Here is a 22744-nt window from a genome sequence, read left to right on the forward strand (position 1 = left end):
GAACTTTTGCCTTAACCAGTTCAAGGGAGGAAAGGGAGTTATTTCCAAAAGTAAGCTATGCATGAAGGAAAAGAATGATTTGATTATTTCTAGGAAGAACAGAAAACATTAGTTAGATCATATTTAACATGTAAAGCTGACTCCTGCCTTCTAAAAGTTAATCAGTGTGGGTCCTTATCTTGGTAAAGTCTAGCTGCACAGTCTTCAACCCACACTTTCTTTAAGGTCTTTGAAAACCTAAATGCAGTACTGAACAGTGCACTACAGTTCCATTTTTCTTACCCCTGGCATAATGATCTTCTCAATGTCTTTAAAGACATCCTCAAAGCTCTCAGGATCCTGGGGTGCACAGTCTGTGATGAGGGGCCTTAGGTATCCTGGTTCCACATCTGGGAAGACCTGTCGTTTTTCTATCTTCTCCAGGTAATCCGCAACATAGTCCACCATCTCCTTCCCTCTCTTGCGGAATTCTGCAGCATCCATGGGTATCAGCACTTAGGTCTTGTTCTCAGAAAAACACTTTAGAAAAGAGGGAAAAACAGTCATTTTTGAAAGAAAATGTTACTAGTTTTAAGCCTGTTATTCAGATGATTTATAGGAAGACTCATATGGCCATGATATAGGTTAGCTTAACACAGATAGACAGTAAGTGTAGCACAGAAGAACAGTAGAAGCACATTGATGAAGATTCAAAATTACACATTTAATCCCTACAGCTGCTGGTTGACACAAGGATGTGGCACTGTTAAGTGGCACATAATCAACTCCCTCCTGCCTTATAAAGAGGTCTAAGACAACAGCCTGCTGTGTGTCTCTATTATAATCAGTAATAACAAACTATAACAATCACAGTTATCACAGTGATCCACTGTGCGGCCCTGTCATTTTATCTGCTTGTTGACTCCTGTCTAGCCTCAAGATTTAACTTCTTTACTCTTTCACTGTAAATGCACATGCTGTGTCATCTACAAAACTTTGTTTCTTTGAGAGGTTTCAAACAGAATTCACTTCAAGTTGATCTGTACTGTATTTTGCAGGAGAATTTGAGGAGTCTCTGTCTGGGGCTGTCCATGTTTCCAAGATGTTGGGCTGCAGCTCCAGGCGTTCTTTGAGATAGGGAGATTGTGTGAGCACACCCAAGGTGATCTGCGGCTCAGCTGAGATGAGCTGGAGTTCACCTGCAAAGTGCTCTGCAAACACAAATTTGTGATACGAGGGTGTCTGCTCCTGCCACCCTGGCCCACCCAACCTTTTTACTCTGTGTAGCTGTGCATTTTGAGTACTTATTTAATATACAGTTGAAACTTTGTATTCACTGAGTACTTAAAAAGTGTCCCAGCATCTTTACAAACTCAGGTTGAGGGATACTGTTCCTTGGGATCTAGTAAGAAGATCGGCAAGTGCAAAAAGGACTTGCTGGTGTCAAGAACTACTGTGCTTAGCTCACATACCTTTAGATCTTCACTTTGTAAGGAAATAATTATATTAAGCACAATGTGAATATTAGATAATTAGGAGACAATTTTTCAGATATCAAGTATTTGTGGTAAGGATTTATAACTGAGGACACCATTTTGAGAAAAGAGAAACTCCTGGGCTTTATTACATTTAAATTAGTACTGTAACATCACAAAAGAAAGACATCGTTAATAAGCACTGTCCTAGAGACATCTCTGCTGCTACAAATAGAGGATCTGGGATTTGTGTGGAGCAGCAGCTGCTGCTACTTAAGAAGGCAAGATGCTGCTGTAGGTCATGAAACACTTGGGAGAGCAAGGATCTGCACAGTAGGGACTTCTAGACTCCCCAGAGAATGGCTGTTCCTGTTGCTATTTTACTAGAGTTTTAGTATTCTCTTTAATCATAATGTAAATGTTTATTTGGCTGTGTCTACGCCTTTCATCAAGGGGCATTAGGATCTCTCTCATATCTTGCTACTAAGTTGCTGGAGATACATTACCAGTGGTCACTGCAGTCCTTACAGTCTCCAGTGAGCAGCTTTGTGTGTCAGAACCCTTTTTGAAAAGTTGTGTTTAAGCGAGCAGTTTTGTTTCTACTCCTCTAAAATCAGGATGATTCAGTTTCTTCCATACCCCCTAAATCTTATGTGCATTTTCACTTAACACATCTTTGTTCACTGTTCAAAATTTTAATAATCTTTCTAAAGAAATCAGCATGAACTGCAGCAATCAATATGCATCTCTGGCAGCAATCTAATTACACCCCAAGGCTCTGTTCTTTGGTTTAAATATTTTTGCCAGAAGAATCTAAATATTGTACTATTGCACTTCTTTTTCAATGCATCTCTAACTTAACCCTTAACTTATTCTATTGTGTTTTCTTTTATGCTACTTCATTCACGAGTTCATTGCTATAGCATGCTCTAAGGAATTTGCATGAGGTAACCTGTTATTTTTTTTCCTCTAGTTTCAAAGAAGAAAGCTGTGAAAAAAAGAATTTAACACACAACTGACAAATTAGTGGGAGATGCCTGAGACTGAACTGACTCAGAACATGAAGACTGGTGTTTCCAGCACCACTGTTGCTCACCACTGTGTTAGTTATTCCTACAGACCTCCACACACGGATCAGTTCTGCTGAGTATCTCGTTCCACATCTGTGGTTCCAGGGAACGCTAAGTACAGCATCAAGAAAGGTAAGAGTGTCACTGTGTAAGAGCATCACTAAACTACTCTCTAGCTTTACTTCATAGTAATCAAATATAGGGCACCACTTAACATCAAAAGTGCTGTGGATCGCTTAAAATACTAATCAAATGGCATAAATTAAATCACATTGTGTGCAAGCTCAAAACAGCTCCCAAACATGCAGAAAAAAGTGAATTTACTTTATCATATTACCAGAACACAGATGGTATTTTTTATAGCTTGCGACCAGTTTTCCACGAACTAATTTTTTTTTCCAGAAATTCGTATTACATTTACATCATCTTGGTGCTACACAGTATGCTGATATAATTTATTGTCATTTTTATTATTTGAACTTTGGACAAAGTTCTTTTTGGATATCAGGATAAGCAAATAAATTTTATATCTAAATATCAGATACATATTCTGTGATTTCAGTCTATTGCTATGGAATTCAAATTTGACAAAATACACATTTTGTATAGTCACTGAGATCCTGTTTGTTATTGGCTAACTTTACTTTTTCCCAAGAATGTCATAAATCACTGTTGCAATAGCAAAATTCAGGTAAAGAATTAAACTACAGGGGAAACCCACTGTTTTGCATGGAAGAAGTAGCTGAACCAGGAAGCTTAAGCATTAAGAACAGAAGATTGAGCCTTCCATCCCAAATGTGCTACAGTGGTTGCAGTGTTATAAATTGATATGAACTAGTATTTACTTAACCTCTAACATTCTTACAACTCAGTTTGATCCAGTGAAATATGTCAATCTGCTCCAATATGAAGTAAAGTATTTAATTCTTCCTTCCTCCAAAGACAATACCAAGAAATTTAAAATCTATTTTTTTCTATTCATGCATCTTCTTTCCTAGAAGTCCATCCCTGAAAATTCCATACCTACAGTAATATATGTATCTCACAGAAGAACTGTGATGGCATACTCCTTGCAGGAACACCGTGGTCATCCTTTTCACCTCCTGTTTTATATCTGTTCTTCTGTGAGTGACAAGACCCACTTACACTTTCATCCCTATTTTTATTCTCTTCCGGAACTCTTCGCTATAGATCTCACTTCATCTCCTTGAAAGTACTACTTGCTATGGAAGCCATCTCCAGCAGACAATTGTAATGCTCACCAGCGAGTACTATCAAAATGCAAATTACTTCACGTCTCTACCAGTACAGAATATCTCTACCTCTTACATGCACATACAACTCCTGTACAATGCAACAACACAATGCATAGGGAGAGACCTTACCTCTACGCCAGTATATTTTAAAAATATAGAGATTTTCTAAGAAGAAAAGTACTTCAGACAACTCAAGACTTAGGGTTTAAAATGAAAACACTGTTTGAGAGAATCTGTATTTTGTGAAGGGATGAGTGTTATAGTCTGCATGCACTCAAAATATCCACTTAACTCAAAGGAACTTAAACTGCAAAATAATACAACCCAAGTTTCCAAAACTAAATGGAAATTTCAGAGAAACTAAGCCTCTCTCTAAAGTATTTAATAGTGGTCTATAATCTTGAAGGCCTCTAAAGAGTGAGAAATGCTTTCAGAGATCCCACACCTCCGAGGATGAGTTTCAGCATATTCAGTATCTGCCAGCTGAACCCCAGGTGAGGAGAGCACAGCTTCTCAGGAGGTGCCCTGCCTAATTATCAACCTCTACCACACTGTGAGCAGTCTGTATGCAAATTCATTGACAGCCTCACTCTGATTGATAAAATACACTTTTACCAAGCATATATTCTGCCTGAGCATTTTTGTTCCCAGCAAGAATCAATGACTATTGTCACCATTGCATACTTCAGATCAAATCCTACTTTACTGGAGAAGATTGAGTTCTGCTCTACACTGCAGGTGAAACCAAGAAAAATCATGTTAAACCTTAAATTATTTTGGTGTATCTTTTTTATTCATTCATATAGGAACTCCTTGGTCTGATTTTGCTGTAATTTGTCAGAGGACAAGTACACTACACAATCTAAAGTTGACATATCTTTTGTTGCTTTTTTTAAACTACTCCTTCTACCTCAGTGCAATGAAATTAGAATATAGCCGCATTTTATTTTAGTGAAGTTACCAAAAATTCCAGTTGCTAGTCTTTAGATTGCATATGTTCATTTGCAAGCAGTTTTCTACTGTATCTGAAACTGAACCATACAAATGAGTAGTTTACACACCAGTAATTATTAAAGTTATTTATAGGTATATTGTGTTGATAACATTCAGCTTATTCATTATTTCTGTTAAAAAGTATTGTCTATAATTTTAGAATCTGGGTCGGTTTTTTCATATTTATTAAATATAAATTTAAAATATATCTAAATGCTACCAGGAAATTTGTTATGAGAAAGAAAAAGAAAAAAATATGAAAAATGAGAAAAAAGAGGGAGAAGAGGAAAAGCAGAACAAATGAGGAGAGATGGTATATTTGATGCATTAAAATTTTGTCTGCCTCTTCTCCAGTTCATCAAAGTAAAATAAACAACAGCTAACAAAATAAAATCTTTTAGCAGCTTCTGTTATTAAACACAGACAGGAAGAATGCATAGACACATTAGTAGCACCTAAAACTGATAGCTGCATTTGCTCAAAAGAAGTAATAACTTTGTATCTTTCCAATACATGAGTCAAGTGCATTTTCTGTTCTGCCAACTGATTGTTGCAGAACAAAATGTCATTTAAGGGCTCATGGTGCTTCAGTGACACCACTGAAGCCATGAGAACTTCCTGCTACTGAACCCAACTGAAGGTTTTTGCAGCTGTTGCCACTGTTAAGCTGAACTTCCCCTGCTGGCAATAGGATATTGCCAGAAAAAGGGCCATAGGATTTCAGCACAAGTAAAAAGGAACTGGATCTACTCTGTACTTCTACCTTTGCACAAGTCAAGTTACAGTCCCTACATTTTATTTAAAGAATTACATTTTCCAGAAGTTGCTGGCTGTATTCATTTACTGTCACTGGCACAGAGTCTCCAATTCCATAGTTTTCCCTGTTGAGGTTTTACTACAGTGATGGGAAAGGGTTATTTCTGAGGAAAACTTCACCCTAAAAAGTCATGCATTTAATTTATCTTGGAATTTTATTATTCAGAATATTTGGCAGAGAATTTCTCAAGTTCTGCTTGGTTATTGCAAGCACTGCTGTACTTGGAAAGACAAGATACAAACTTTTGTATGCATGGGATTCTGCATAAATGTATATAAAGAGTCACAGCTGACATACATCAGATGTAAAAACAAGCAAACATAAAACAAGAGATGCACATTACATTGTGCAAACTTAGATTAAAAATAATGCTGCTTTTTATTATTATTATTATTATTATCCCTAATAACACAAGCTGGCTGTTTATTAACTGAGCTTCCACTCTCCATAACCAATTGTTGCATTAATCCAAATGTACCTACTTGAATTTAATAACCATAAAGCCTTAAGGACAAAGGATGTTACTTACAGCGAGTTGATAAGGTTTTTCCTTCTCCCCTGCCCTTCTCACTGTCTTTCTTTGCTCCTCAGTGACAGCTATAAAGCGGAGAGGATGCAGTTGCCAGTATATATAGGCAGAGTATCCATGTCCCTTCAGCCTATCACAGCCACGGGCTTTGCACTGAACGTGCAGCAGCAGCATCTCCCCCTCCTCCCACAGCTCCTCCAAAATGTACTTCGCAAAGAAAGCTCCCCAAAAGGCAGCTGGATCTGGCCGAGGAACGGCCCTTGCCTGGGTTAGCTGTGCAGTGCCGTGTGTTTTCTTCCAGGAGCTCCATTCACAAGTTCGTTAGCACCGAGTGTCTGATCACATGCTCCCCGTCTGTGCTGCACACTCCGGGACACTTCTGCTGAGGCTGCTGCAAGTAAAAGCAAGTGCTTTGATCCATTTCTGTGAAATGTTATTGCCAGGAAAGATACACGGATATGGCTGATGTACCACTCAAGTGACTGCAAGCTCTGAGCAGGTATATAGCTGTGGAATTCATTCTCAGATAAGCTTTATCCAACTTTTTCCTGTTTCTCTCTTTAATCATATGCACACTTAAAAGCAATACTAAGTGTTCAACATTTTTTTTCCTACTCTACATGTTTTATGGGGAGTTCTCTTTCCCAGATGAATCCAGGTCACTGCCTGTCATTTTTATTTCGTTCAAGTTAATCTAAAAAAAATACTATCAGCATTTCATAGTCCTCAACAGCTTATAACCAGGTAGTGTGGCAGATCTGGGACAGTCAGTGCTCTCAGACCAGTCTCCAGTCCACTGCAGTATTACACCCAACCTTTTGTGAAGGAGGAAAAAGGCCCAGCTTTTTAAAACTGTCATGGCTGTGTTTGCTCTTCTAATGTTACAAGACCAATGACAACTCTGCTACAATTCTGGAAGAGTCTACTCAAATTAAGAACAGGACCTAAGCTCCCCAGGTGAGCTTGCTGGTGTCATTGCACTTGTTGTGCCAGGATGTTACTCTATGATCTGACTCGCATTTCCAATGCATGTGTTGGCTGATGTAATGATTAGTCTGCAATCTTGAAAATCATCAAGAAATCCCATTCAGTTGCAGCAGGCTTTGAGACGTTTTCCACCTCAAATCAACTCCTGAGAGCACAGGGTTACAACCTGGACCCCCATAGGAAAAGAAGTGGTTTGGAGACTTTTCCTATTTTTTTCTTTCACCCTGAATTTGACTGAAAAGGCTAAAAATTCAAAATTTGTTGTGAGGGTATAAGAGATGCAAATATTGAAGTTGTCTCCAGTAAACTTAAAGATAACTGAAATCTCACTTCAGTGTTTCATCCAAATGGCTTGCAAAAGGTAAATAACTTTCAACGGAAATTAAAAATGGAAACTACAATTAAGACTGGAGTATTAAAATGTTGGTTTAATCAGTGTTGAAATACAACCTCAGTCACCTGATGTGTTTTTATTTCTCTCCTGTACCTGTAAAGCTTGCTGTGAAGAGGCAGTAGTCACGTTTTCCATTAAGATATTTCTTTTTTTAATTTCTCAGGAAGAAAAAGGAAACAAAGTGTGAAGGTAACACAAGCAAGCTGGAAAAGGGGAATGAAATGCCCTTCTAAAAAGCATGTTCCATGTTCTCTCCTACAATTCTAGAAATTCTTCTGGCTCATTCTAGTTTCGTAATCCGCATCATCAACTGTTAGCAATACACAAATCTTTGTTTAGCAGAATCTTTCTGTGGTGGACAAAAAGAAGATCACTAAGTTTTCTATCATAGGTGCTGGCTAAGTCAGATCTGATGGGGCCCTGTGAATTTGTTCCAGACCCTTCAAACTGCTCTCACTGCCACAGAGAACAACTTGTTTTACTGCTGAAACACGAGGAATAGACATCCCACCTTTAGTGCCAAACTGTTCCAAAATTCAGGATACCAGTGTGTGAGAAATAACAGATGATCCCAAAAGGTTTAAAGGCTGGGGCTTGTTGGTAAGCACCCACCAGACCTATTTTTCACAGCTAACAAGAGACAAGCTTCAATATGTTTTTGCATCTGGAAGTCACCCTGATGATGATATACAAACAATGCTGTGCCCATGCAGTAATGGCACCAATTTATTACCATTACTGAACTCTTTGGTTTGCAAACAAGGTGGGAGAGAGGCTGTGTTTGAACAGGAGGCTCCAGCACAGCACCAGAAAATGAAGCAGACAATGTGTTATCAGTCACTGCAGTCCCACTGCCAGTCCGTGTGCAAAGACATGGATCAAAGCAGAGGTGATTAAACATTTGTACCCATTTCCTAACAGCTTTCACCTCTTCCTCCATTGGACAGTGCAGGTTAGAAATGAAAAAGCAGTGTCCCCAGGCTTTTAGACCAGTTATGGTTAGATGGTTCTACTTCCAACTTTGTTTTTCCCTCACCTGCATGGCCTGACACTCTTCTCAAGCTAACCTCATGGTGTGGCTCTAGGTACTAAATCTGAGGATGTGTTTGTGCTGTAGTTCACTGAGCCTAACATTATTTGACCAAACCTGTTCTGAGCTATAATGTGAAGGGCTTTAAATGGACTCAGATATACTCAATATCTTAGATATTGAGAAAATAATTTGAAACAATTAATTAGGGATCTAGCACAATGTTTGTGCCTGTTTTCCACATTTGGTATCAAAGGAACAGTCACTGTTGCCTATGCATAAGAAAAAACACTGGCTTGTTTTATTTGGTTTACTCTGTGTCTGTAGTCTGAGGATGTTATTTGGAGGCTGCAGGCATTTTTTCCAGTTTTCCTTGCTGTTGCTCCTTCAAAAAGAGAACAGTAGTAGAACCCTGTCTTTGTCTTTCTTCTTCCCCCCATATATTCTTCCATTAATGTAAAAATACTAATAACAGAAAATTATTTACAAGAAGCTAAAAAAAGACAAAAAATGAGAATGGAATGAAAAGTCCTTTTATGTTCCATAAATAAGGTCCAAATCTGCATAAGCATAAGGATGAGACAAGAAAGAAGAGAATATTTTAGCTAAAATGTGCAACTAACAATTTTCTATTTAAAACAAAGGGTGTGTTTCCTTTGGAAGAAAGTAAGAATTAAATAAAGCCTTCAGACACAAATAGATGGATTACTTGCAACGTATGAGGATAAAACCTAAGTCTCCTGCAGAACATAAGTAGACTTTGCAATAGATTAGCCAGGAGATGAATCTGAGACAGAGCTGACAAACTGGGAAAGTAACTATCCTCTTTTTTCATAAATATTTTTTGTGTGACTTGTTTTCCCTGTTCAGTTCCTATTGCTGGCTGTGTGAACATGTGAAGGTAAACCAAAGAAGGAGAAAAAGGAACTGCTAACGAAGTGGACACAGACTCACACACACAGTTTCAGAGGAGTTAATGTACCATTTGCTGGTTCGAGGCAGCCTGAGCATATTACTCTTATGGAAGCAAGCCTACAGAAAAGAGAGGTTGTGATGAACTGAAAAAGTGTCAACAGAAAAACTGACAGGCTGTGAAGAGTCACAGAGACAGTGAGAGCAGGCTGCAATCACAGTAGGCAGACTCTTCCAATACAGAGATAGGAATAGCTTCTGCTGTGAGCTATGTGCTTACCTAGGGGCGTAGGCACTGCCAGGGCACTCGTCCAGCCATGTATTGCTCACAGAGTGTTCTCCAGCACTGACTACTGTGAACTTCACTGTGGCTGATAGATGAACTGCTATTGAGGCCCTAAATGTGCTGTGAAGACTTCATGTTAGAAAAGCAAGTTGGAGCAGTTAGTTTATGAATGGAATAACCCCCTGTGTGGATGAGAAGACAGACCCAGGTGAGACATGAGGAACAAAGATGGCTTGAGATACAGAGGGAACACAATGCAGTGCTTGTTCTTGAGCAAGTGATTTGTTTGGAACACTATTTACAGAGATATCTCAACCAAAATGCTTGGTTGAGATGGTATTTTGCCACTGAGTGTGATTAATGCCCTGTCATGAGGGCCATGCACTACCATGCCCTATTTGCAATAAACTTGGAAGAGCATTTGCCACCACTATAAGACTTGAATAATTCTTGAAAGGATGAGAACATCACTAGAGTCTCCTCCCAAAGAGCCTAGTTGTCTGAGATTACAGCAAGTACTGTAGTGCTTCTTGCCCCTCCTCCCTGTCAGCCTTTCTGCAGAGGTGTCTCTGGCTCCCATTCAGTCTGTCCTAACACATGCACCTTTCCAGAAAGACCAAGGCAAAGCTTCAGGAGACTTTATGTTTAATACAGCACGTTAGAGAAGGTCATGGAGGACTGTGTCCTGTGCGAGGGACCCTACGCTGAAGCAGGGGAAGGACTCCTCTCCCTGAGCAGTGGGAGAAACAACCTGTGATGAACTGACCATAGGCCCAATTCCCTGACTCTCATCACCACTGGGGAAGGAGGAGGTAGAGCTTGGGAAGGAAAGAGGGGTGCAGTGAAGGTGTTTTAAAGATTTATTTTACTTCTCATTATTCTGCTCTGATTTTTTTAGTAATGAATTCAGTTAATATCCCCAATTAGAGCCTGTTTTGCCCATGATGATATTTGATGAGTGATCTGTCCCAGTCCTTAACCCAGGAACCCTTGGTTATATTTTCTCTCCCCTGCCCAGCTGCAGAGGGGAGTGACAGAGAGGCTTTGGTGGGTGCTAGGATCCGGTGAGGGTTAACCACTACACACATATCCCAAAACGAGAGTGGGAACTGGATCTTCCACATGCACCAGTCTCCCTGGTCATGGACACACATTCACAGCTGAAGCCATGAGTAAGGTAATGTTTGCTCCCTTCTGCTCTGGGTTATTGTCTTCGCCTCAGAGCTGGGAGTGATATATGTACGCAGCCCACCTGCTTGAGTGCAGGAAGATGCACTTACACTAAGATGAGGCTTTCTCTTGTAGCCATGTGACCCTGCTCCTGACTCCTGGTAATATAGTTAGCATAACCAATGCCATTTCCTAAGACAAACAGTCATAACATGTAAGTGTGCTGGTCACACATCACCTCCTTCTCTTTTCCCCTTTTCAACACTGTAGTTGTCACCAAGATGTGATGACCCCCACGACAGAACAGCCAGATCCCCTGTCATCATTGAGAAAATATTTGCCCAAGCAAGACCGCTGCCAGGATGTGGTGACATCTGTTATGGAACACAAAAATGTAACCATATATGAGATACTGCCTATAAAATCAAACAGCTGCAAGTCCTGATGTTGGACAGCAAAACTTGTGATCCCCCAGTGGTCTGGGACACAGCCACTGCTGTCTTCTTCCTCTGAAGACTGAGTGAATCATGTTCTCCCAGGTAAAGTCTGAGTCCAGATTATGATTATTGTATCATGCACTGATTAATGAGAATTTGACACGATCTGCAGAGGGTCCAAGTGACTAAAAGTGTAGGTAAATAAAGACTCTCGATAGTAAGAAAGCTACAATCATTACTAGAAATTTTGCTTAACTGAAAGTATAATTCATAAAAACTGTGCAACAATAAACTACATTAAATCCTAAAAATTGTAGATAACAATAAACTATGCTGAAAATTAAGTGTTTAATTGTAGTAATGAAGGTCTAATTGTACCTAAAGCCCTGTGGCAAATTCTCTTCTGTCAAAGATCCCTAAAAGAATCTGCCTGTCCCTGTGACATTAGGTGACAGAGCCACCAAGTGTTCACACACTCCACCCTGCCAACTCTGTAAGAAAGGCAGTCATCTCCAGCTAGGAGGGAAAACAGTGAGCCAGGAAAGATAATAGCTTAAGCTGCTGCAGGTAGCTTCACCACAGTGCAGCCAGCCATCTCCCCACTCAGAACTGCTTGCCATCTGTTCTCCTTATGATCTTTTTTACTTCCACACCTCTGATAATCACAGCTTCCACATTATCATTAGGAGAGACAGGCTCTCATTTAGCCAGGATTTACTGGCAGAGACAGGCAGTTAAATAAGAAGGACAGTCCAATGTATTCACTACATTTGTGCTCAGAGGCCTTAGTTCAAGCTCTTGCTTTCAAGTACAGATGCAAGTCTTTGCCATATGCTGTGAAATTCTGGGTAAGTTCTGAGAGGAATTTTCCGTAAAATATTTTGCTAGAAAGGGTTGTTCTCTTCCAGCTTATTTTTCTGTGCTACCATGTTTGGCTCCAGCTGGATTTGGAATCCAAACAGCCTAAATCTAGGCCAGGTTTAAAGTGGCAGCACCCTCTGTCAGAACTCTGGCAGTGTTTGTCTCTGGTCCGAGGCACAAATTTTGAACCTCTCTGTGCTGAGGTCAGACGGTGCCAGTCTAGAAGCAAACTGTTCTTACAGCAGTCTGATATTCTGCATAGTTCTCTGAAAGACAGTCTAGGAAAGTTTTAGAAATTTTCAGATTTCTGTTTTTTTCCTTCCTGGCAACTCTTAAAAAAGCACTCTCTCTCTTATTTATCTTTTTATTTATTTTGATCTGTATAGTCTGAAGAGGCATCTCTCCCACCAAGCTAACTTTTGTCAGCAGGAAGCAGTCAAGAAATGTCATTTTTCACTGTTTTTCAGTGCTCAGAGAACACAGAATGGTGTGAAAGTATGCTTAGGGAAGGAGAATCACTACCACATTTTATGTTACATACATTGCAAAATATAATGAAGCACAATAACTTACCTGCCCATAGCTTCTGCTGAATTCTATGGGATATTTTCAGTTTCTCTCTTTCAACAACATACCAGTCTAAACCTATCAGTGATGCCCCATAAAGCGAAAAGTAGAAAACTGCTACGTATCTACATTCTCTGACTTGTGAATGATTTAAAAGCAGTCAATATTTTACACTGGTTGCTAATTTTCTTTCTTAATATGTATGCTCAGCATGTAAAATCACACTAATCTTTCATCAAAATTATGATTTATTTACTTTATCTTCCACAATAATAAACTCATACAACCCAGGTCAGTAGTCTACATTTTATGTGACTGTAGTCTTCAAGAAGAATAATTGTGGAAATTTTTTTACTATATAAAAAAAATAAAGCCTAACTCAAGATTGTTCAGCTGTGAGTACAATGCACATCAACCACATTCCAATCCTGCAACACTGCTAAGATAAAGGAAATAACTCAAAGCGATGTTAAACAAAGGATGAATTACATGATCTCCTTACTTCCCATTCACTGAAAAAACCCCATGAAAAATAGTGTTACACTAAATTCAATGGATACTTACAAAGAAGAGTTGGTTTCTACCAATCCTAGAATAGCAAGCTGTCACAAAAAACCTGGCAGTATTTCTGGATGCTCAAGACAATACAGTTCTCTTCAGCTCTGCAGCTTTCAGCTCTGCTGGCTGCTACTGCTGCTATCCAGGAAGACAAGCTGTAAAACTGTGATGACAAGGTGACCAGAAGCATCCTCAACTAGCATGTGGAAGAAGATTGGGGAATAAGGGATCCAGAACCTGTGTTAAGACTCAAAACATTTGCTACGGTTCTGCCTGCTGAATTTGAAATAGAGATAGGTGGAGCTGTGGGTTTTCTTACAGTAAAGCTGTTCACATCCTCATCAAGCATCTAAAAGCAATTTTTTTTCTTCTGTGAAAAATGGGCTGAATATTGTGCCTGGGATTGAAATGGGAGTGTAGAGGCACTGAGAAGTGAAGAAGGGAATGATGTACAAATTACAGCAGGGGACATGACTTCCTGTACTTACAGCTCAGTTACACTCCATCATCTAGCACTACCTATTTCATATTTCTCTTTATGTTTGTCCTGCTAAACACCTATTGAATAAGCCATTCACATTCATAACATTTCCTATTTGGTTGGAAAGATAACCTTCCTGCTGTTTTTCCAAAAAATGAATGGTGCTTCTATGTCTATGTTTGTTCTGTTTTCCTTCCAGTTTCCTTTAACAGGTACTTTTCTTGAGCAAATGAATACTTTAGCCTGCTTTGGTTACAATAAATTTTGATTCATCATCTCAACGATTTCAAAACATCTCCACTACTTACCAGAGGCTTCTGTTGCTAAAGTAACTACCAGTTGTCTGTAGGAACTGTATTTTTTAAAAAAAACCCCTAATCCTCTCCTGTAAACAAGTACTGGATTTACTTCTAACATGGAGTTGTGCTGAGCAGTAGCAACCACAAAGAGATGACAAATCAGAACCTGGCAGCAAGGTCAGCTGTACTAGATGTGAAAATCTATGTACTGTAATTATGCTGTAACAACACGATGTAATAACACTCAAAGCTTCAGAACAGCAAACACCTTTCTTCACACAACTTCTTTTTGCAATTTATGTACCAAACATACGTACACTAAAAACAAATACTCAAAAGCCATTTGCAGCAAATAGCCTCCATAGCCTCGTTCTTGTGATGGAACTTGATCCTCAAAACAAGCAAGATAAATTAAAGATGTGTCTATATACCTTTCCTATTAGAACAGCACAAACAAGAACCTGCAGAATATCATGATCATTTTAAGTTTCAAAACCAATGGAACATTCAAACTAGGGATGATTTTCTAAATAACAAAATGGCAACCAAAAAGTGTTTTTTTAACAGCCATTATCAGGAGCAGGATAAATAAGAACAGGTGAGAACTAGGCACTAACACACCAATCTGTAATAGCATTACACTAACACAGTTACTAATCTGTAATGGCATTTTTTATTTTGTAAGATTAATAATACTGGCTTCCCTATACTACCTTTAATATCTTACTCCTTCTGCCAGCTACGAAATTTTGCCCAAATTTATGTGCCTTTAAAGTGACTATTCATAAAGATGGATTACATCAAAAATTGTTGCTCCAAAAGGGCACGATGTATTTTTAAGAAACATATATTCAAAAAGCATAAGAAATCTGCTCTTGAAAAATTTAAAAAATCATTGTCCAAAGGAACCTTCAGAATAAAGTAAAAGCTGTGGCAAAGAAGGCACTTTTTGTCTTATTTTCTTTTTAACCTTGAAAGGAAACATGTGAGAAAGCCACAGTAGTAGCAAATGAGTAGTTCACCACTCAATCTTAAAGTCATTTAAGGACTAGTACACAATTAAGTAATTACTGGGCTGAACAGAACAGCAGTCAACATGGTAACAAATTACTGCAATGGTAAAAAAATTTTTTTTTTTTTAGAAAAAAGAAAATTAAACAGATAAAAAACATGTTTGCATCTCAGATTTTTGGATAGAGCTAGAATGGAAATCACCCAAAGGCAGGAACATACTCATTAGGATGTACAATAGAAATATGTATCAATAACCTTGAAAAGGAGGAGGCAGAGGTAGGCGTAAGAACAACCCAGGGCATGAATTCACACAACAGTTGTGTGCCGTGGGCAGATATTCTTGAGATCAGCCTTATAACTAACTAGCTGAGCTGCTGATGCAGCTACAGAGAATCCTCACACTTACATACAATCATAATAATGCATTCTATTTTTTGTGCCTTATCTTTCACTAGCACCAAACACATTTTCAAGGCTCTGGGCTTTACTTTTTGAACTTAAACTTTTCATTGTAACAAATGTCATTTTCAGCAGCCTAGCACAAAAATAAGCCCTTATCCTGGCAGGTGTGGCAGGCCTCAGGATGTGGTCCTGCAATACTTGCTCAGGAATGAACATATTTGTACCTGGTCTCCAGATACCCAAAGAGATTGGCACAATATGGGCCCGTTTAAAAGCTGGCAGGGCAGGCACACGAGGAGACAAGTCGTTGCCTCCGTGAGCAGTGCCAAGAAAAAAATCCTGGCATGTGCAAGGCAACAGAACACAGGAGAGAGAATGCATGAGGCACCTGTCATGTTAGCAACCAGCAAATAAAGGACATCTGAGAGTCTGAAAAGATCTTGTAAGAGAAGCTTAACATACGTAAGCATGTACTTACATACCCACCTGAGTAAAGGCTGTATGTCATTAGCCTCAACAAACAAGGAACGTATGGCTAAATAATTAAATAAATTCTACTGTGATGATCAAAAGAAGGATTCTAGGGACAGATGCCAACATTAAATATAAATTTCCTTGGAGGAAAAAGAATAGTGAGTAAACAGGAGATTATGCCATAATAAAAAGGATTAAAATGCTAAAAAAGCATTAAAAAAGGAAGACCACAGCAGTAAGCATAATGTGTGCATCCAGTCACAGGTTGCTGGTTTAGCCCGCTGGCTCAGGCCAGGGCCCTGCTGCTGGCTGGTGACTGCCTGGAGACGCCTGTACTGGTGCTCTAGCTGGGGTGCAAAATGCTCTCTGTTCGAGTGTTCACATTCCTCAAAGCTAGGCTTATGCTGTAATTGCTTACAAAGCTTCACAAATGCTTTCTATCGCTTAATAGGTTACTTTGAATTGATCAATTGAATTGGTTAATTAACGTGAATAAATACCAAAAAATGTATTTGGTCTCAGGACTTCTATTTCTGGGCAATTATAGTTCTGTATCTACATTTGTTATGAAGTTTGACTTCATACACCAGTTTATCATTGGTCTTCAATAATAATAGTGTTAAGCAGTCAGGCAGAGGTTTTCAAGCTATCAAAATCAAGTATTTTCTTTGATTTTACATTGTAATAGTAAATTTTTTTACACATTATTTTGGAAACTCATTGATATGAAGGGATTTTCCTCATAGATTAATATCATCGCTAAGCTGCTTTTAATTATTAAATTTTTACTGTTTAATATGAAGACATCTGTAACACCTTCCTAGTTTCTACTTTTCATGAGAGATGTTTCAAAAAGATATTCTCTAGCCGTAATTTATTTCTTTCCAAAAATTAATTATTTTGTTCCCTGGGTGTTTCCACTTGCAATGCGAAATCTGTAAAATTAGCTGGTCTTTTATACTTGGGCAGCAAATATTATCATCTTATGGAACATCTTCAGTATGTGTCAATAACCATGGGCAACAGACCACAGAATCATTGAATGGGTCAAGTTGAAGGGACCACAGCAGTCATCTGGTCCAGCCTCCCTGCTCAAGCAGGATCATCCCACAGCGCATGGCACAGGATTGTGTCCAGATGGTTCTTGAGTATCTCCAGTCAGGGAGACTCCACAACTTCTCTGGGCAACCTGTTCCAGTGCTCAGTGCACCGGAAAGAAGTTCTTCCTCATGTTCAGGTGGAACTTCCTGTACATCAGTTTCTGCCCATTGCCTCTTGTCCTGTTGCTGGGCACCACTGAAAAGAACCGGGATCCACCCTCTCGACACCCTCCCTTCAGATATTTATACGCATTAATGAGGTCCCGTCTCACTTGTCTCTTCTCAAGACTGAAAAGGCCCAGCTCCCTCAGCCTATCCTCATAAGAGAGATACACACAATATTCCTCTCTCTCTCTCCCACAAATTCTCTTAGATGCTAGTTTATCTTCTATTAGAATACAGCCTTACTCATCATCTTCCATCTCAGACCTGTCACTACCCACCACTGCAGCAAGTATTCCTCCTGGTCCATTCTTTCTATGTCCCATCTTAACCATAGTTCCTGCCAAGGAGGTCTCAGAGTCCTCTACTTCAGCTGCCTAAAAGATATGAAAGCCACAACCTGGGGGTTTTTATATTTGTGAGATACAAAATCTTGCAGTGAGAGGGTATCATTCCACTATCCCATCATTCCCCTCCCCCCTCTTCTTTTTTCCTATTAAAGATGCAGCCACAGGAGCTGGGGAGGAGAGCTACCAATGTCACATCTTGAATAGTCAGTACAGAGTTGCAGGAAGCTCAGTACAAATAATCTGAAGTAACACAGGATGCAGAGAGGGTTAAGAAGTCTTAAGGGTCAAACTTCCTTTAACCAATCGTGGTGGCACTGTTGGATGAAAACCTCTGTTTAATAAGCAGCATGATCAAGAATAGCAAGAAGTTTGGATCCACTAAGAAGAAGACTGAGAATTATAGGAAAAATATTCTAGTGATTTTTGATCAATTGTTGGAACATTTCTGGAATATTCAATATTCTCTCAGATTTTCACTTTCAAAAAGACTTCAGTGCCCTCCTGAAGTGTAAGAGAAGATTTCTGTTCAAAGGCACTTATGTTGTCCTCTAGGGAAGATTCAAATGAGTGGGCCGGGTTAGCTTTGAAAACTGAACAACATGAAGGAAACCAAGGAAAGGATAAGTGAACAAAAGAATACAGGGAGAAGACAAAGAACTTCTTTCTGTTTTTCAAATTCTAAAAGCCCAAGAGGGACTACTCTGGGAAATTAAAGATAGCACATTAAAAACAGACAGAAGGAAACACCTTTTCACATTATGTGTGGTTAAAACTGCATAAAATATAATTACCACAGGAAGAACTACAGTCAAGAACTCAGCAAGATTCTGATGGGTTTGCAGATGTATAAGGATATCAAACATATCAATAGCAATTTAAAACTGCTGGAAGGGACATGTATTTCTTCAGGGAAAACTGTCCAAGCATTTTAAAACTGCACAAAGACATGTGCTAATCAGAGTGAGAGACAAAGGAAAAGGTCTCTGCAAGATAATGCACACACAGGATGCCGTTAAAGAAACGACACCTCCTCTGAAATCCTTTGCATTCACTCTCTCTCCTTCCCTTTAAAGGAGCAGCACAGAAAGGGACAAAATCTGCCACAGTGAAAGGCCATTTCCTTTAGGGTATTGTCCGAGATGAAAAGGTGTCTGCCAGCCATTCTCCCAGCATGCTGGCATTTCAGCAGTCTTCAGCTTGTCCCATGTGTCTGGATGTATACTTGCCTTGAAATTCATAGAGCTGGTTCTACGATTAGCTGGATCCTTTCTACTTTTCTGAACTCAGATGGTTTTTAAAAGCAGAAAGCACCATATGTAGTATATCTGTAATTTCCCATCTCGCTTTTTTGCATGACTAAGTAGTTACAGCAATGATGCCTCCCTCTTGTTATGCCATGTTAACTGCACCTGCACTGTCAGAGAAAAGAAAATCTAAAAACTGTGAGGTTTATTCATTTAAATGAAACAGTTTGTCAACAGCATAACTGAGTGCAAGTGAGGCCAAAACATAGGGAGGTGTTATAACTGTCTCAGCAAAAGCATTAGTCTGATGCTGAATTTATAGCCTTCCTAAACAATACACTCCAGTGCATTTTTTTTCTAGGACCTCTTTTTCCACCAGTTTTAGTCTGTTACTTACATCCTGTCTACTGAGCAGGAAGAGATTATTCCCTTTCTTTTTTTAAAGTGAACTCCAAATGATATGACAGTATTGCTGACACCAGTGCTTGACGTTGCCCTAGCAATCAGACAGTAGATGGTACTTGGTATATAAAAAAAAAAAAAATAAAATTCTGAAGCATAAGGAATGTCACAAACCCAAGTTTGGCACAACTGGCTTGAAACTCTGAAATGCTAATAATAACCCTGACTTAGGGTTATACATATTCCAGCTTCTACTGGAATGCACAGTTGCTGCTACTATGGCTTCAATTGCCTCCAGCATTAAGATCAGATGAGTCTCACGTCCTCTCTCATTATACTCCTTTCAGTGACTGAAACCTTTCCACCTTATCTTTGTTCAAAACACTTCAAAACCTTCCTAACCTCTCTGCTACATATCCAGTCTTGCAAATACAGGCTGCACCTAACAGATGGGGAGATACATCCTCTATAGAGGCTGTTTGAGAGGTGACACAGAACTGGAGTCACATCTTCACCTTCAAGTCATCCCGTGTTCCTACACTGAGACTCACAGCATGGCACTTCACTGAGGGAGAATAAATGGAAAAAAAAAAATCTTGTGCTGCCATTAATCTTCATATCAGTAATCAACTTCTTAGGAACAGTATTTGTCTGCCTTTGAAGCTGTAAAAACTAAATTCAGGAATAAAGTAATATGTCTGACATAATACAAGAATAATAACATTAAACTACATTTGACTTCTTGTAAATCATCCAATTCCTCTGAAAACATACAACCAGGAAAGATAAAACTAATTTCTATTTACACCTTCACAAAGCTTAGCAAACTCTCCCTGAATTTTCAAACCAAATGTTCCTTTCAAAAACAAGCAGGGAGTGGGGGGGAGAAGGGGGAATGATATAGTATTATTTAATCATAAACTCTAAGAGCAACCTTTTAAGCATACAGTGCTCTTGCCAGCTCTCTGACAAAGCCTAACACTCAAATCCCAATTTACCTTCCAAGTAATGAGTATTTATCACTATATTTCTTCTTCTGTTTATTCATTTGGTTTTAAATAGATAGAGATACAATCTGCACAGGATCAAGAAAGAAGGTGAAAAATGTACAACAAAATAGTTGTTTCATTCCAAACATTTTCTACAGGAAAGATACCACTGCTAGGAGAAAAAAATGTTATCAGCACAAACACTGGATAAATGCAGAGACACTCATCAGAGGAACACTGGAGGATTGTGGACATGCAGAGGCAACAGACTTGGTTGAGATAAATAACAGGATTGTGATTAGGATATGCTGGAAGTAAATTGAGTTTGTTGCATAGGTTGGACTAATTTTTTTTTTTTTATTTACCAATGACAAAATAGTGTTGGCCATGTATTTTTCTGATTACACAATATATTATCTGCGATTGAAAAAATATACCATTTTCTGTGCCTCAGAAGAATGAGATGAACAGTTCTTCACAGAATCACAGAATGAATTAGGCTGGAAAAGAACTTTGAGATCATCAAGTCCAACCCATGACCTAACACCTCCTCATCAACTAAACCATAGCACTGAGTGCCACGTCCAGTCTTTTTTTAAACACATCCAGGGACAGTGATTCCACCACCTCCCTGGGCAGATGATTCCAGTGCCCAATCACTCTTTCAGTGAAGAATTTTTTCCTGATGTCTAACCTGAACTTCCCCTGGTGCAGCTTAAGACGATGTCCTCTTGTTCTGTCAGTGGTTGCCTGGGAGAAGAGACCGACCCCCACCTGGCTGCAACCACCTTTCAGGCAGTTGTAGAGAGTGGAAAGGTCTCCCCTGAGGCTCCTTTTCTCCAGGCTAAGCAACCCCAGCTCCCTCAACTGTTCCTCACAGGGCTTGTGTTCCAAGCCCTTCAGCAGCCTTGTCGCCCTCCTCTGGATGCATTTGAGCATCCCAATGTCCTTCCTGAACTGAGGGGCCCAGAACTGGACACAGCATAATGGAAGGAACAGAGTAAGAAATATACTATAATGCAGCACAGAAATTTCCCATGGATCTGTATCAATTGACCATTCAAAGAAACTCTCGTACAACTTTAAACAAGCTTTAGCAATTTCAGCAAGAAATTCCAGTTTCCTCACTTTGTGTTGCTGGTGGGGGATGCACACTTTGAATATCAGAATTCCAGGATGCTCTTCCTTGAGGTGTCACTCGCCCAAAAGAAACCTTTCAGCATGTATCACAGTCATACTGAAAACCTGTTTTTTCACTGAACTTTCATTAGAGTATCTTTTTTCCCCCCTTTTATTTACCATTGACATGAAAAGTATATTTCTTTAATGTAAATGATGATTGTCATTTTATTTCACCTTTCCTTTTCCAATTTCAGCATCTTCTTGCTCTTTGAATCCCAGCAGCACTGTAAAAATTTTTGCTGATTCACATTTATCCCCACATAAAATTGCAGTGTCAACATACGAGGATCACTCGAGCCCCTGTGCCATAAACAGGATCTCTACAAGAGGATACACCTCATATGACACTTTTACAATGAAACCAAGCTCAAGGACTAGGAGCACAAAATTTTCAAACAAATAAGAACTTCTTTTCTGACCAAATATGAATAGATTACTAAAATTACCTTGTCAGCTGGGATCCAGCTCCAAGACTGCACCGTACACCATCATTTAGAGGTACTGCCATCCCTCCAGACTGCTTCCCTTTAGCAGCAGTACCCTCAAGCCAATTTTTAGAAGCAGTTAAGAAGGGGTTCTCTTAAAAATGTAGCGAATTGCAAAGCTTTGATTTCAAAATACTCCATGAACTCTTGACTATTTCACCAAAACTGGCTTAAGCACATGTCAATTAAAATATTTACACTTAGTTTATTATGCTGCACTTCTAAACACTGACGAGCTTAATACTTTACAAATTATGTGGATTTATTGGATCAGACTATTTGGTGAAAGTGCAGAGACATTACCGAATTAATCCTTACCTTTTGGGGGACCTCACTCCTTTTCCAGGTATCTTGCAAACACGTATTTTCTTTAGTTCCCTACAGTTCCCTGTAGTTCACAGTCTCCCTGTGACAAAGAAGTCACCAGAAGTGGCTAAGGAATTTTAATATCAAGAAATTTCTAAGGCTTTTCCAGCAACTATCGAGTCTTCACGGGTACTGAGCTCACCCTGCACTCCTTCGTTAACCATTAACCAGGCGTGGCCCTATGTCAGCTTTATCAGCTGCTCTTTCTCAACACGGGGAAACCAGAAAACCTGTGGGCTCATTCAGCCGCAATTCGCAGCCATTGGGACGGGAGGGACGTGGGATTTCTCACTTATTCAGAGCCTTAAGTGAAAAATCCAACGAGACTGAGATGAAGCGAGCCAGCAGCCCCGGCAGATGCTGCCTCTGCCGGGGTTAAGCCGACGAGGATATCCACGCCACGGCGATGTCTGGCGGGTCACACGAGGAAGCGAGTGGGACAATTTGCGAAACCCCAGAGCCAGAGCTGCCGG

At 39.5% G+C, this 22744-nt stretch overlaps 1 protein-coding gene across 7 annotated transcripts in view; it reads right to left on the bottom strand.

The window, feature by feature from the left end:
• The window catches only part of DDC (dopa decarboxylase), a 77289-nt gene extending 54890 nt beyond the window's left edge, over positions 1 to 22399 (bottom strand). For 2 of the 7 annotated variants that reach the window (XM_048312602.1, XM_048312593.1), the window contains exons 1-2: positions 6120 to 6232; positions 283 to 519 (exon numbers count right to left, since the gene is read on the bottom strand). In XM_048312602.1, coding sequence (XP_048168559.1) covers positions 283 to 483 — 201 coding nt within the window. In that variant the 5' untranslated portion in view covers positions 484 to 519; positions 6120 to 6232. Of the gene's footprint in view, positions 1 to 282; positions 520 to 6119; positions 6240 to 6383; positions 6511 to 13327; positions 13440 to 22223 lie in introns of those variants that run through there. The other 5 variants (XM_048312564.1, XM_048312574.1, XM_048312583.1 and 2 more) reach the window with 5 other exon arrangements.
• Positions 22400 to 22744: the final 345 nt, after the last annotated feature.

The sequence above is a fragment of the Corvus hawaiiensis genome, chromosome 1 (assembly GCF_020740725.1).
Source record: "Corvus hawaiiensis isolate bCorHaw1 chromosome 1, bCorHaw1.pri.cur, whole genome shotgun sequence".
In the NCBI taxonomy this organism is placed as follows: Eukaryota; Metazoa; Chordata; class Aves; order Passeriformes; family Corvidae; genus Corvus; species Corvus hawaiiensis.